Genomic DNA, 17326 nt, shown 5'->3' with positions numbered 1-17326 from the left:
CACCATCAAAAAATGTTCAATATTATGTGAGGTTCCCTTTCAGATCTACAGCATTACTGCAGACTGCTGATTTTCTGTGTTTTGACCCCCGCCTGTTCTCCTCCGCACTTAGGCTTCCTGGAGGGCAAGGCAGCCAGCCCAAATTGATACTCTTCAAAAGGCAGGTCATCCTTAATAACGGTGATGTGGTCTGAGTCATAATTTGGGAGGACCTTTGGGCCTATTTCAGGCTGGCTGGACAGGTATCTGTCGAAACACGTTTCTGTGCCTTTGTTCATTTCTTTCTTCATTCAATGTATTAGGTGTGTACAGTTCTGGTCACCCTACTATAGAAAGGATATTATTAAACTAGAAAGAGTGCAGAAAAGATTTACTAGGATACTACCGGGACTTGAAGGTTTGAGTTACAAGGAGAGGCTGGATAGACTGGGACCTTTTTCCCTGGGACCTTTTTCCCTGGAGTGCAGGAGGCTTAGGGCTGATCTTATAAGGTCTATAAAATAATGAGGGGCATAGATAGTCAACATATTTTCCCAAAGGTAGCGGAATCTAAAACTAGAAGACATAGGTTTACGGTGAGAGGGGAGGGATACAACAGGGTCCAGAGGGGCAATCTTTTTACTCAGAGGGTGGTGAATGTCTGGAATGAGCTGATAGAGGCAGTAGCAGAGGCTGGTACAATTTTGACTTTTAAAAAACATTTAGACCATTATATGGGTAAGATAGGTATAGAGGGATATGGGCCAAATGCAGGCAAGTGGGAGTAGCTTAGTGGTAAAAACTGGGCGACATGGACAAGTTGGACCGAAGGGCCTGTTTCCATGCTGTAAACCTCTATGACTCTATGGTGAAATGTCAAAAATTATCATAGAGATGCAGGTTGTCCATAAATGAGAGCTAGCACAATGAGATACATTAAAAAAAGACAGTCTTTAAAATGTTTAACAGTAGGGCCTAACAACTCCTGTAATTTACTGTCCAAACAGTTCATCATTGAAGCTTCCATGGTGTAATACATTTCTACAGGCTAGATCCACCTTGGAAGATCAAACAATATCCTAATAAATTGCTTTTAAACATTGCCTGTTTTAACATAAATTTTAAGCATAGCGATTGAATGGGATTTTAGTAGAGATAATGATGAACATCATTCGGTAGAATTGCCAATAGTCTTTCTCAGCTTTTTTTAGTAATAGGAATTGTATCTGGATTGCATTGACAATAAGTAAGGGAAAAAGTCTGACAGAAATTAAGCTATTTTACCAGTGATCTTTCCATTGGCCTCCATTGGCGGCTGCCAGCTAATGATGATGGCTCGAGGCTTTCCTTCTCTGCTTATAACAGTCAGGTCCTTCGGGGCTGAAGTAGGAGCTATTATCCAAGTGTAAAGCAAAGAGGCAGGGGAGAAAGAGAAAGCAATGAACTGTGGATTATTACTGCCTGAAAATTTATAATGTTACTGACAAGGCCATGTAAATTAGACTTAACTCTAAGCAGTTCACTTCAAGTTTGAATCTTTAACAATGTTTCCTGAGCAGAACCCATTGTACAAGCCAGGTAATGCTACCTTATGATTAATAGACAAATTGACCCTCCAAAGCGAATTTTACTCAGGTGCTGAAGCATAGCACAGTACCTGCCAAAGTGTTTGGATAATCCTGTCACTAATTCCTGTGGACCTTAACTGAACAAACAATGCTTCAGATGAGCACCCAGCCCTGAGATTTTCACTTTTGAAATGCCATCTTCATTCCTTGATTGAAATGATGATGTTCATGCCTCTGTTGATGGTTTGCGAGGGGAATGCACTAGCAGCATGGAACTCCAAGACGCGGAGCTAAGCTATGGATGCAACTGTGCAGAGGCACCCAGTCGAGGCCATACAATTGCCAAAATAAATCAAAAGATCAATCAGTTTCCAAGGTGGTTCTGCAATTTTATTTTGTGAAAAGTTGAGATTCACCAACCAGGAATGACACAGCAACAATCCTAGGCCATGTTATTGGACACAATCTTCTATGACTCTATGACCATGACTCTATTATAAGAGCTTATATTCTGAACATAGCTGCTTGATTAAGATACCAAAAGATGGCCAATGACTATGCAACCATACACCAGCCAAAAAGAGACATCAAGATTGTCACAACTGCTGGCTTTCTACAGTGTAGACAGTTTGCAATGACTCACCAGCTTCATAGGTTGTAGCATGTGCTGTCATACTCCATGTGCTTGACCTCCGCCCTTTGGTTACCATGATTGAGAACTCATACATGGTGTTGGGTTTGAGACTTGTGACAGTATGACTCAAGGCTGTTGCGTCTACAGACTGGACAGTAACAAGACAGGAAACAATGTTAAGTTGCTGACTATAGATTGAAAAAATGGAATGCGTTAAACAAAATTCAATTTGGTAACCTTAAAAATAACTGTGCTATGAAGATGTGCAAAGGACCTGGGTTTCCCAGATTTGATTAAGCAAAGCAAATTGCTGCTTCAAATATTCGTCTAAAATGCAATCATTGTATATTGACTGTTTCAGATCATATATCCCGGCTAATACTTTCCTTTTACACCAAGCTTGCCTTACTTGCTAAGAGTTTGCCTGTGTTCTACTGAGGAGGAACATCGTGACAATGTCTTCTGAGATGGATCGTATATATATTTTTTGTTTTTATGTAATGAGTTGATTCAAAATTGCTCTTAACAATGAAGCTGCCCTATATAATCAATCAGTTTTCTTCCTCTATCGTCATCACGGTTAGATCAAGAATCATTGTATTGTCACCTGCTGTAATTGTTTAATTCCCCAGCTTTCTTTACATCATATAATTTAAAGGTTTTTAAAACTTGCCTTCACCTAATCATTATTTCTCCATCTTCTTTTCAACTCTGGTGATGTATGCACCCTGGAGCTTCATCTCCTGGGGGTTTACTTAATAACAGTAATTATATATACACTAAAAACCTGAAACCATTATTAGATGTTCGGAGTATTTGACAATTTTACTGATGCTTGTCAATAATTAACCTGTTCAACTTCAATACCAAAATGATTGTAGGATTAAAAACAAGCGAATATTTATACAATTGTGCTACGCTGGATTAATGAATTTTAATAGAAATTTGCATTTTGATCCAAAAGCTAAGCAGAACAGGCTTGGAGCCAGCTTTACCCAGCACCTTCAAGTTTAATGGAAGATTCCTCAACAGGCACTAGCCCTTATTAACATATTCATGAGCCTGTTTTAGGTTGTCAGCAGGACTCTTGAATATTGCCTATCTCTTTTACAGGTCAGAGATATTTGAGGTGCCCTTAGGCTGACCTTCTAAAGGGCAACAAATGCTGGCCTAGCCAGTGACACCCACATCCCACAAACTGAATTCAGCACTAGACCAGGAGTGCACTTATCAACTGAGCAATTGTGTGACGAAACTTTCCTCTCTCCTTTCATATACAAGATTTGACAATGGAAATATTTATTAATGACTATCCAGTGAATTAAACTATTTAAAACATGAGCTTAACTTCAGTGTAAGCTTCAGTTTACTATTTAAAATGAGGAAAGACTTAGCTGGCTTGTACAGAAGTGTTAAGTAGCATTTACCTTGTACTTGGCATTGGCAGAATAGCTTGTCCTCCATCGAACAGTATAAAAGCGTCCATCTAGTGTTAGCTTCTGGTTTTTAGGCACAGAGTTATCTGCCCAGCTGACCCTGACAGAGTCGTGACTGACTGCAACTGCCTGGACACCTACAGGTGGTAGCATGGGGGTGGAGGCATCTGGGATTGAGGTAGGAAGATCACCAAACAAATGAAACAAATCAACATCTAAAGGGTCCATAGGGTCTGGGTCATGGCAGCAAACAAATCATGCATCGAATCATGGAACAGAAAAATAAGGAAAACAGCAGCAATAATTCAAGAAGTGAGGAATGCATAAAAATGGTGTGAAATGATATGAGAAAAATTATTTTAAAAACCATGTTAATTCAATCAGGAAAGGCAATTAATACAGGGATAAACAAACATGAATAATCACATTGCTTTATGGGATAGTCTCATTAAATTAAGCTAAAGTTATTGCTAGCTCTAATTTCTTGGCATTATTTTGTCTTCTTTGCATGCTGTGCATTATATCACACCTGGTCGAGTGCTGGGCTGTGAGTTAACATCTATGGTTCTTTCACACTCCCAAGATGGTAGGATTGAAAAACAGGAGGTTCCGACAGGGACGAGAGGTGAGAAAACTCGGAAAGGGAACCAAGCTGTTAGGTGTTTGTTTGCATCTTAACAAATGCAACACCACAGTTGGGCTTAGGTTCACACTTGTAATTCTACACTCAGTAAGTTTCTGAACATAGTCACAATTGCGATAGGGAGCAAAGGATTCCACTTAGGAAGCAAAAGAGGGACAAAGCAAAGAAATAGCTGAGTTGCAACACTTTAACTTATCCCTTCAAATGACAGTTGGAAAACAACAGTGAATGAGGCCTGCCAGCACTGTTTGGGATTATGTGAGGAACCGAGGGGAATCAGAGAGGGAAGAAAGGAGGACAGCAAAAAGAAAGTTTTATAAAATTAAGATCATAAGTAACAGGAGCAGGAGTAGGCCATTCAGCTGATCAAGACAGATCTAATTTGTGGTCTTAACTCTACTTTCCTGTTCCCCCGCCCCAAACGACCCTTGTCTCTTGTCAATCAAATATATTTGTCCAACAAATATGTTCAATATATGAGAGAATTCCAAACACTGATGACCCAAAAACATCACCTTGCTGCCTTGTTAGAACAGTGCTATTTTTAGGCAAATATTGAAAATTCCAGAATTTAAGTAATTATGGTAAATTGATTTGTGCCCCCATTAGACCATTAGTGGGGGACGAATACAGATTTTCTTCTGCTGAATCCTTTCAATGTATTTATGATTGAAGAAAATGTAAAAGAGATTTGAAAAATACAACTTTGAGAATAATAATCCAAATCTGCATACTTTCTTTCACCAAGGCTAAAAAACATACTAAAGTGTTTTAAACCCCATTTTAAAAGTTTGAAGTTCATTTATTAGTGTCACAAGTAGACTTACAGAAGTTACTGTGAAAATCCCCTCGTCGCCACACTCCGACGCCTGTTCGGGTACACTGAGGGTGAATTTAGCATAGCCAATGCACCTTTCAGACTGTGGGAGGAAATCGGAACACCCGGAGGAAACCCATGCAGGCACGGGGAGAACGTGCAGACTCCGCACAGACAGTGACCCAAGACAGGAATTGAACCTAGGTCCCCGATACTGTGAGGCAGCAGTGCTAGCCACTGTGTCACCTCCTTACCACTGGAAGGTGAATGCAAGTTATGGCTCTTTTAGGCAGACATCGAGTCGCAAACAATTCCGATAGCTCCATGATTTTCTACGTTTTCTCAAATGTTCAGAGTTGAACCTTAGGCAATTCTTTGAGCTTGACGGATGTGAACTTTAACAATCGAGAAGATTTAATCAAGACCCATATCTTTTCACCCTTGGTTGTCTATACCACTTGCAATGTAAATAGATACCCCAGAAAGCAGGCATCATGTGCAGTGAATGACAGTGAAATAGCATCGCACCAGGGTAATTACCAGACTTGTTTGCCGTCTCTGGTTTGACAAATGTATATTCTTACCAGTATTCCCAGGATGACAATTTAACTCTCAAAGGAATTTAAGATCAGTTTTTCCTTCTCAGACAAAACCTCATTCCTAGTAGAGCAAAACTTGTTAAAGTGAAGTCCCAGAGGTCTCAGGATCAATTTTGCCCTTAATTCTACACATTGCGCTTTAGAAAAAGTCTGACATAAAGTCACAGTCGAACAGTGCCTTAATTAACTCATAGAAAGTTGTCTTTATCTCTTTTGAAGATTACTTGTGGTTTGGCCATTGCTAAAAAGGCATTGGGGAAACAATATGAGCCTATGAACAATTCATATGATTAAGATCTACAGCCTTCATCAGTAGAAGAGAGAATGAAACCAGGAAACAATAGAGCTACTTTTGAGGGGAAGTTACAAGGATCTATAATTAAGGACAAATAACTGAGCACTTCAAGAAATTTGAGCTCATTAGAGACAGCCAATATGGATTTGTAAAGGGTTACTCAAACCTAATGAACCTAATTGATTTTTTTCAAGAAGAAAAGTAGTTGATAGGGGAATAACTATGTAAGTAGTTTATATGGACTTCTATCAGACATTTGATAAGGTTCCACATAAGATATTGTTATTGATGCTCATGGAAATGCCAAATTATTAACCGAGTTAGGAGAATGGATAGGCAGGAGCAGACAGTGATTAGTGCTAATGAGTATGCACTTGAATTGGAAAGAAATGACTAGTGGCATCCCACAAGGATCTGTGCTGGGGCCTCTTTCTACCATAGAAATAGAAGAATCATAGAAATCCTACAGTGCAGAAGGAGGCCATTCGGCCCATTGAGTCTGCACCGACCACAATCCCACCCAGGCCCTACCCCCATATCCCTACATATTTACCCGCTAATCCCTCTAACCTACACATCTCAGGACACTAAGGGGCAATATTTTTAGCATGGCCAATCAACCTGGCCCGCACATTTTTGGACTGTGGGAGGAAACCAGAGCACCCGGAGGAAACCCACGCAGACACGAGGAGAATGTGCAAACTCCACACAGATAGTGACCCAAGCCGGGAATCGAACCCAGGTCCCTGGAGCTGTGAAGCAGCAGTGCTAACCACTGTGCTACCGTGCCGCCCGCATATGAACTATAGAAAACATCTTTGCCAATAATATCAAGATCAGTGGCATAGGAAGGAGTACAGAAAGGAGCATAACATTAAAAAAAGAAATTGTTAAATGTTAAATGCATTGTGGCAGATGAATTTTGACAGTGAAATGTGAGGTCATTCATTTTCAGTCAAAAAAGAAAAGATCCAAATATTCTTTAACTTGTGAGAAACTGGACACAGCGGAAACCCAAAGAGATTTTGGGGCCCACTTAAATGAATCACAGAATCATACAGTGCAGAAGAGGTCCTTTGGCCCATCGAGTCTGCAGTGACATGTTTGAAATACCTGACTTCCCACTTAATCTTACCAGCACTTGACCCATTGCCTTAAATATTATGACATGCCAAGTGCTCATCCAGGTACGTTTTAAAGGATGTGAGGCAACCTGCCTCTACCACCCTCTTAAGCAGCAGACTTCAGACTGTTATCACCCTTTGGGAAAAAGGTTTTTCCTCACAATCCCCCAAACCTCCTGCCCCTCACCGTGAAATTGAATCCCCTCATGACTGACCCTTCAACTAAAGGGAACAGCTGCTTCCTATCAACTCTGTCCATGCCCTTCATAACCTTTTACACCTCGATCAGGTCACCTCTCAGACTTCTCTGCTCCAACAAAATCAACCCAAGCCTACCCAACATCTCTTCATAAATTAAGTGTTCCATCCCAGGCAGCAACCTGGTGAATCTCGTCTGCACCCCATCCAGTGCAATCACATAAAATGTGGCGACCCAAACTGCACACAGTACTTCTGCTGTGACCTTACCAAAGTTCTGCGCAACTCCCAGCTTTTGTAATCTATGCCTCGATTGATCAAGGCAAGTATTCCAAATACCTTTTCAGCACCCTACTAATATGCCCTTCTGTCTTCAAAGAATTATGGACAAACATACCAAGGTCCCTATGTTACTTAGAACTTCTTAGTGTCATGCCATTCATTGAATATTTCCTTGTCAAATTACTCCTTCCAAAATGTTTCAGCTCACACTTTTCAGGGTTAATTTCCATCTGCCACTTATCTGCCCATTTGACCATCCCGTCTGTATCTTCATGTTGCCCAAGACACTCAACCTTCGCTGTTTGCCACCTAGTCAATATTTGTGTCATCTGCATACTTACAAATCCAACCCCCCACATTGTCATCTATGTTATTTACATAAATGATGAATAATAGGGGACCCAGCACAGATCCCTGTGATACGTCTCCGGACACTGGCTTCCAGTCACTAATGTGGAGATGCCGGTGTTGGACTGGGGTAAACACAGTAAGAAATTTAACAACACCAGGTTAAAGTCCAACAGGTTTATTTGGTAGCAAAAGCCACATAAGCTTTCGGAGCTCCAAGCCCCTTCTTCAGGTGAGTGGGAACTCTGTTCACAAACAGGGCATATAAAGACACAGACTCAATTTACATGAATAATAGTTGGAATGCGAATACTTACAACTAATCAAGTCTTTAAGAAACAAAACAACGTCAACTCATGTTGAGTTTGTGTCTTTATATGCCCTGTTTGTGAACAGAATTCCCACTCACCTGAAGAAGGAGCTTGGAGCTCCGAAAGCTTGTGTGGCTTTTGCTACCAAATAAACCTGTTGGACTTTAACCTGGTGTTGTTAAACTTCTTCCAGTCACTAAAGCAGCCTTCTGTCATCGCCCTCTGTCTCCTACAACCAAATCAATTTGTGAATCCACTTCCTCAAATTACTTTGTGTCCTATGTGCATTTGTCTTCTTCATTAATCCATGTGGGACTTTGTCAAAGATTTTGCTGAAGTCCATATAGACTACAGCAACTGCACCATCCAGATCCACTCACCTCCTCAATAAATTCAATAAATTGATGAAGCCATGCTGACTATCCCTGATTAAATCTTGCCTCACCAAGTGGAGATAGATTTTCTCCTTCTGAATTTTCTCCAGTAGTTTCCCTACTACTGACATAAGACTCACTGGTCTGTAGTTCCCTGGTTTACCTCTACAATCTTTCTTAAATAGCAGAGCCACACTAGCTGTTCTCCAGTCCTCTAGCAGTTCCCCCATGGCCAGAGAGGAATTAAAAATTTGGGTCAGAGCCCCTGCAATCTCCTCTTTTGTCTCCCAATTAAGATGTCAAATATAAAAAAAACCCAAAAGGCAAATGAAATGTTAACATTTACAACCAATGGGTTTGAACATTAAGGGGAGGAAATTCTGCTACAAAGCCCTGGTTAGATCATGGCCAAAATTATCCTACCTCGTCTGTGGATGAGGTTCTCCAGTCCCGCTGCAGTGAATAGAGTTTTGACTGGGCGCCAAATTCTCCATTCTCGCTGGCAGCGATGGAGAAGCGAATGAGACTGGAGAATTCCAGCCCACATCAGGAGTACTGCGTACTGTTCTGAGCACTGCATCTTGGAAAGGATATATTCATCCTTGAAAGAAATGTGGGAAAATTTCACCAGAGTGCTACCAATGCTCCAAGGATCAGATTATGAGGAAAGATTACTGTATTCGGCAGGAATACAGAAAGGTAAAGTGCAATTGACTGAAATTTTTAAAGACTTTTGAAGGAATTGATAGGGTATAGATAGACTCATTCTGCGAATGGGGGAGTTTAGGGCAAGGGGGCATAACCTTAACATCAGGAGAGAAGTTTGGAAGCAAATCGTAATAATTACAGATCTGAGATCTATCAACTTCTGTTAGTCTGCGGGCACCTAGGGCATGGATTGACAGATCAGAAAAATGTAAGTAAGGAAGATTAAAAGTTTAATAGGTTGTTTGAACAATTATAAAAGAATCTGGCCTGAATATTCAATAAAGCATCAGAAGTGTAATGAGGCAAGAAAAGGGGCAATGATGTCAGGAGTTAAAATATAAAACAAGTGTCAAAAAGAGGAGGAAAATGTTCAATGGGAAAGACACCACAAATTCCTGATCAAAGAAGGTGAACTGCTTGAGAAGTGCTTCCACATCCCAAGACTCAGGCAGTTGTGCCCAGCCATTATTTGCTTTGATCGTAATACATACAGATTGGGATGAGCCGACAAGCACATGTCAGAAAAGTCATGATAATTCTTGAGCGTGCTTGACATGGTTTTCTGCAACAATATGGCCTGAAGTTGACAAGGAAACAGGCCATATCAGATTCAGAAATGAGCCAGATTCAGTACATAGTCTAATGATGCATGAACATTTATCTAATGGCGAGCACAACATGATTGAGGTCAATGTAAGCACACAAAACAGTTACTAAGGGCTGGATTCTTCAAGGTGCCATGTTCCCCACCACCCAACTAAAAAAGGAGCCCACTCATGAAGAAGCCAGCTGCCCCGCTCAGTATGAGTTTCCAGCCCCATCTGGGAGAGGGCAAGTCCTGGCTTAGAGAACTTCTGGCCAATTGGATTGACCAACAGAATGCAAGCACACAGAAAAATAATTTCAAAGATTGATAGAAACATATTAGGGAAAAGATTTGTTTGTGGAGCTCCACTCGAATTGACTTTCAGTGAACAATGTAGACTTCCACAGACTCTTCAGTTTAGACAGTATTGTGGGCCACAGCTTGCACGGCCCATCCAAGTTTCCACATTGTTATCACTGAAGTAACCAATGTGGATGGCAGTGAACAGTGCTGACAACCCTGGAGAATTAAAACGGTCTGCAGAACATTGCTTGATGTGGCACCGCATAAATTATTTTTTTTCCCCATTAACTACATATCAAAGTTACTTGACAGCCATTCCGTGAAGAACTGTTGAGTATCTTTGCATCAAGGGAAAATCAAACAGGGGAACTTGAAAAACATGTTGCTAAACATTGATAACCATATCTACATCTCCCAGGCCTATCCTTCATTTCTTTACTTATCCCATTACCATCTCCTTTTGCATCATCATCAACCCTTTTGTCATTTAATCTATTCTGCCTTCCACCCTATTGCAGACTTTCCCTTTATTTTTTCCTCTCCTCTCCCCCTTTCCCCTGCATCTGTAGTTGCTTCCAATTGGCATACATGTTTTTCAAATTCCGATTAAATAAAACAAATGATTAGCCTGAAACATTGGGCTGGATTTTCGGTCCAAGATTGGGAACTTGTTCCATGTCCAGACTTTGCAAGGATGTTTCAGATATTCCCATCCGAATTTTTAAGTGACCAGGCTAATTAATGGCAGGAAGCAGGATAGTCATCCATTTAAAGATGGTGGACAGATGTCCTTTGCTGGAGGACAAATGGGAGGCACTCCAACACTGAAATGTTAACAAACCCACCCACAGAGGTGGGAACTGCCAGTGATGGAGACATAACGAGGCAGCCTCAGAAGCATAGGGCAGCATTCTTCATATTTAGGAATGTTACAGCTGCCTGGCCGTGATCTTAGAGGGGAAAACCCTTCCACAGGATGGTCAGCAGCTGCAGCTGTAGCCCAGCGGCCATGACTGTTGTGGGTGGGGGGGTGACTCTGGCAGGATGAAGCTCACCCCTCATTTTCCCAATGTGAAATTGCCATGGTTGCCTGGCCATGATTCCAGCTGACTGAAGATCTCAGTTGGTGCCGAATCAGGGTCGTTTGGACCAAACTCCCCTCAAGGGTTAACCTGGCACATGTAGACCATTCAGACTCTGACCTGTCCACTCCAGAAATGGCTCAGGGTCACAGTCATGTGGCTGAAGCCACAAAATGACTGGCAGTGCGAAAAAGCAGACTCAGCCACTTCCAAATCCATCCTGACCTTTTAGAAACCATGAGAGAAAATGTTTTGCTCTTCCACACATGCTGCTTGCTCTGCTAGTAAATTCCACCATCTTCTGTTTTTTTATTTCAGATTTTGTATTAGTGTTTGGTTCACTGCCATTCTCGGAACTCATATTTTAAAGTTCTGCTTCTCTCTCGCTGATGGATTTTCTGTTGGTTTTCTTTACCTTTGTCATCTTCAGTTTTTATTAAAATTCATTGGCAGGATGAGGGCATCACTGATCAGAACAGCATTTATGACCATATCAAATGGCCTTGAGAAGGAGGTGACTTACCACCTTCGTAAATGGTTGCAAACATAGTGATTTAATACAACTCATTGGCTTGGGTGGCACAGTGGTTAGCACTGCTGCTTCGCAGCATCAGGGACCCGGGTTCGATTCCCGGCTTGGGTCACTGTCTGTGTGGAGTCTGCACATTCTCCCCATGTCTGTGTGGGTTTCCTCCGGGTGCTCCGATTTCCTCCCACAGTCTGAAATACGTGCTGGTTAGGTGGATTGACCCGAATAGGTGCCGGAGTGTGGTGACTAGGGGAATTTCACAGTGACTTCATTGCAGTGTTAGTGTAAGCCTTACTTGTGATGAATAAATCAATTTTAAACTTGATAAACTTTAAACTTGCTAGATCACTGCTGAGGCTGGTGAATAGTCAATTACATTGCTGTGCTTCTGGTGTCACATATAAATCAGACTGGATAAGAATGGCAAATTTCCTTCATTAAAATACCTTTAATTCTTTTCCCCCCTCCCCCTTTGCCTGTCTCAAAACTTGTTACATCTCTAACGTGAAGAGTTAACTCTGTTCCTCTCTCCAGGGAAGTTCCATGAGCTGCTGTTTATTTCAAGCATTTCCAGTTTACTCTGAGGGAATAACAGATGAATGATCAAAGAAACTAAAGCACTGAAGTACATTCATAACGAGGGCCCCCAAGTGAAGGTGAATAAAAATGGAATAAACTGAAAAGAAAGAACTTACATCCAGTCTAAGGACTTTGAAGTGCAGTTTTTGCTGTCATGTAGAAAAGGTGACAACAAATTTGCACAATGCGAGCTCTCACAAACAGCAATGTGATAATAACCAGATAATGTTTCTGGTGATGTTGTTTGAAGGATTTGCCATGACAATGGGGAGATCTCCCTTGCTTTTCTTTGAAATAACACCATGCTGTCTTTTAATTCAACCTGAGTGATCAGGTCTAATATCTTCCAAGGAGCAGAGTAAACCAAAGACAGGGAGATAAAGGGCGTACGTGTAAATCAAAGTGGGAAGGGATGAATGTGGGAGGTAAGATTCAAAGGGGAACAGAAGAGAGAATTAAAAAGAAGATAGTGGCCATGAGGTGCGTCTGTTCAAAAAAAGCTAAGATCAGAACTGAAACATGCAAAACCTTTCTAATGATTAACAAAAGGTATTGGGAAGGACAAGTAGGTTGATCGAGAGAGAGAGAGAGAGAGAGAGACAAAAGCTAAAAAACACAGCTTCTTCTGGCTTGAATTGTGATGGATAAGGAGGAACTTGTATTGTACTATTTGAAATAGAGAGGTTAATCTTGAACACTATCTCAAGGAAGTATGACTATGGGTTAAGTCATGATGTGGAGATGCCGGCGTTGGACTGGGGTAAACACAGTAAGAAGTCTCACAACACCAGGTTAAAGTCCAACAGGTTTATTTGGTAGCAAGAGCCACTAGCTTTCGGAGCGCTGCCCCTTCATCAGGTGAGTGAAGGACCCTCTTGGGTCTCGTGACCACAATATGGTCGAATTTCTGATTCAGATGGAAGAGGAGAAAGTTTGGTCCCAAACCAGTGTCCTCTGTTTGAACAGAGGGAAATATGATAGGATGAGGGATGAATTGGCTAAGGTAGACTGGGAGAGCAGGCTGGCAGGTAGGATAGCTGAGGAACAGTGGAGGATTTTTAAGGAGATCCTTTTCAGTTCTCAGCAAAAATATATTCCAGCAAAAAACAAGGATTGTAAGAAAAGGGAGAACCAGCCGTGGATAACGAAGGAAATAAAGGAGAGTATTAAAATAAAAACAGCTGCGTACAGAGTGGCCAAAAATAGTGGAGAAACAAGTGATTGGGAAAAATTTAAGAAACAACAAAGAGAGACTAAGAAAGCGATAAAGAAAGGAAGGATAGACTATGAAGCTAGGCTAGCAATTAATATAAAAAATGATAGTAAAAGTTTTTATAAATATATAAAAAGGAATAGAGTGGCTAGAGTGAATGTTGGACCCTTGGAGGACGAGAGGGGGGAGCTAAAAGTGGGAAATGAGGATATGGCTGAGTCTTTAAATAAGTTTTTTGTGTCGGTCTTCACGGTGGAGGACACAAATAGTTTGCCAAATATTAACGATAGAGGGTTGGCAGCAGGAGAAATATTTAATACAATTAATGTTACCAGAGAGGCAGTGCTGGGTAGACTAATGGGACTGAAGGTGGACAAGTCCCCGGGTCCGGATGGAATGCATCCCAGGGTATTGAAAGAAATGTCAGAGGTAATAGTGGATGCGTTAGTGATTATTTATCAAAACTCATTGCATTCTGGGGTAGTGCCGGTTGATTGGAAAACGGCTAATGTTACGCCGCTGTTTAAAAAAGGAAGGAGACAAAAGGCGGGTAACTATAGGCCAGTCAGCTTAACGTCTGTAGTAGGGAAAATGCTGGAATCCATTATTAAAGAGGAGATAGCAGGGCATCTGGATAGAAATGGTTCGATCAATCAGACGCAGCATGGATTCATGAGGGGAAAGTCGTGCTTGACGAACATGTTGGATTTTTATGAAGATGTGACTAGGGCGGTTGATGGAGGAGAACCGGTGGATGCGGTGTTTTTGGATTTCCAAAAGGCGTTTGATAAGGTGCCCCATAAAAGGCTGCTGAAGAAGATTAGGGCACATGGAGTTGGGGGTAGTGTGTTAAAGTGGATTGGGGACTGGCTATCCGACAGAAAGCAAAGAGTCGGAATAAATGGGTGTTTTTCCGGTTGGAGGAAGGTAACTAGTGGCGTGCCGCAGGGATCGGTACTCGGGCCGCAACTATTTACCATTTATATAGATGATCTGGAGGAGGGGACGGAGTGTAGGGTAACGAAGTTTGCAGACGACACAAAGATAAGTGGAAAAGTGAATCGTGTGGAGGACGGAGAAGATCTGCAGAGAGATTTGGACAGGCTGAGTGAGTGGGCGAGGATATGGCAAATGGAGTATAACGTTGATAAATGCGAGGTTATACACTTTGGAGGAAATAATAACAAATGGGATTACTATCTCAATGGAAACAAATTAAAACATGCTACTGTGCAAAGGGACCTGGGGGTCCTTGTGCATGAGACGCAAAAGCCCAGTCTGCAGGTACAACAGGTGATCAAGAAGGCAAATGGGATGTTGGCCTATATCGCGAGGGGGATAGAATATAAAAGCAGGGATGTCTTGATGCACCTGTACAGGGCATTGGTGAGGCCGCAGCTGGAATACTGTGTGCAGTATTGGTCCCCTTATATGAGGAAGGATATATTGGCATTGGAGGGAGTGCAGAGAAGGTTCACCAGGTTGATACCGGAGATGAGGGGTTTGGATTATGAGGAGAGGCTGAGGAGATTGGGTTTGTACTCGTTGGAGTTTAGAAGGATGAGGGGGGATCTTATGGAGACTTATAAGATAATGCGGGGGCTGGATAGGGTGGAGGCGGAGAGATTCTTTCCACTTAGTAAGGAAGTTAAAACTAGAGGACACAGCCTCAAAATAAAGGGGGGTCGGTTTAAGACAGAGTTGAGGAGGAACTTCTTCTCCCAGAGGGTGGTGAATCTCTGGAATTCTCTGCCCACTGAGGTGGTGGAGGCTACCTCGCTGAATATGTTTAAAGCGCGGATAGATGGATTCCTGATCGGTAAGGGAATTAAGGGTTATGGGGATCAGGCGGGTAAGTGGTACTGATCCACGTCAGATCAGCCATGATCTTATTGAATGGCGGGGCAGGCTCGAGGGGCTAGATGGCCTACTCCTGCTCCTATTTCTTATGTTCTTATGAGTGGGAGTTCAGTTCACAAACAGGGCATCTGGAACATAGAACATAGAAAAGCTACAGCAAACAGGCCCTTCGGCCCTCAAGTTGCGCTGAACATGTCCCTACCTACTAGGCTTACCTATAACCCTCTACCTTAGTAACTTCCATGAACTTACCCAAAAGTCTGTTAAAAGACCCTATCGAATCCGCTTCCACCACCACTACCGGCAGCCAATTCCACGCACCCACCACCCTCTGAGTGAAAAACGTACCCCGAACATCTCCTCTGTACCTACTTCCCAGCACCCTAAACCTGTGACCTCTTGTGGCAACCATTTCAGCCCTGGTAAAAGCCTCTGAGAATGCACTGTATCAATACCCCTCAACATCTTATACACCTCTATCAAGTCACCTCTCATCCTTCGCCTCTCCAAGGAGAAAAGACCTAGCTCTCTCAACCTATCCTCATAAGGCATGCCACCTAATCCAGGCAACATCCTTGTAAATCTCCTCTGCACCCTTTCTATGGCTCCCACATCCTTTCTGTAATGAGGCGACCAGCACTGGGCACAGTACTCCAGGTGGGGTCTGACCAGGTCCTATACAGCTGCAGCATTATCTCCCGATTTCTAAACTCAATTTCTCTATTGATGAAGGCCAGTATTCCATAGGCCTTCTTAACCACAGCCTCTACCTGCGACGCTGCTTTGAGTGTCCTATGAACCCGGACCCCAAGATCCTTCTGATCTTCCACACTGCCAAGCGTCTTACCCTTAATATTATATTCTTTCATCCTATTCGACCTGCAAAAATGAACCACCACACACTTATCTGGGTTGAAGTCCATCTGCCACTTCTCCGCCCAGTCTTGCATCTTATCTATATCTCGTTGCAACTGCTGACATCCCTCTACACTATCCACAACCCCACCAACCTTTGTGTCATCAGCAAACTTGCCAACCCATCCTTCCACTTCCTCATCCAGGTAATTTATAAAAATCACAAAGAGCAAGGGTCCCAGAACAGATCCCTGGGGCACTCCACTGGTGACCGACCTCCATGCTGAAAAAGACCCATCTACAACCACTCTTTGCCTTCTGTGGGCAAGCCAGTTCTGAATCCACAAAGCAATGTCCCTTTGTATCTCATGCCCCTTCACTTTCTCAATGAGTCTTGCATGGGGCACCTTATCAAACGCCTTGCTGAAATCCGTATAAACTACATCTACCGTCTTCCCTCGTCTATATGTCTAGTTACATCTTCAAAAAATTCAATTCGGCTCATAAGGCATGATCTGCCTTGGACAAAGCCATGTTGGCTATTTCTGATCATACTATTCCTCTCCAGATGTTCATAAATTCTGCCTCTCAGGATCTTCTCCATCAACTTACCAACCACTGAGGTTAGACTCACCGGTCTATAATTTCCCGGGCTATCTCTTCTCCCTTTCTTAAATAACGGAACCACATCCGCAATCCTCCAATCCTCCGGAACCTCTCCCGTCTCCATTGATGACGCAAAGATCATCGCCAGAGGCTCAGCAATCTCTTCCCTCGCCTCCCACAGTAACCTGGGGTACATCCCATCCGGTCCCGGCAATTTATCTAACTTGATTCTTTTCAAAAGCTCCAACACATCCTCTTTCCTAATGTCCACATGCTCAATCTTCTCAGTCCACTGCAAGTCTGCACTGCAACTACCAAGATCCTTTTCCACTGTGAATACTGAAGCAAAGTATTCATTGAGTACCTCTGCCATTTCTACCGGTTCTATACAGACTTT

General features: G+C 42.4%; 1 protein-coding gene across 1 annotated transcript in view; it reads right to left on the bottom strand.

Annotated features, from left to right (window-relative positions):
• dcc (DCC netrin 1 receptor) overlaps window positions 1-17326 on the bottom strand; it is an 868461-nt gene that overhangs the window by 132277 nt on the left and 718858 nt on the right. The window contains exons 17-19 of the mRNA XM_078241787.1: window positions 3609-3850; window positions 2191-2329; window positions 1264-1371 (exon numbers count right to left, since the gene is read on the bottom strand). Of these exons, the coding sequence (XP_078097913.1) occupies window positions 1264-1371; window positions 2191-2329; window positions 3609-3850 (489 nt within the window). The remainder of the gene's footprint in view (window positions 1-1263; window positions 1372-2190; window positions 2330-3608; window positions 3851-17326) is intronic.

This window comes from Mustelus asterias, chromosome 1 (assembly GCF_964213995.1).
Source record: "Mustelus asterias chromosome 1, sMusAst1.hap1.1, whole genome shotgun sequence".
Lineage (NCBI taxonomy): Eukaryota > Metazoa > Chordata > Chondrichthyes > Carcharhiniformes > Triakidae > Mustelus > Mustelus asterias.
This window is presented reverse-complemented; position numbering and strand designations above follow the sequence as displayed.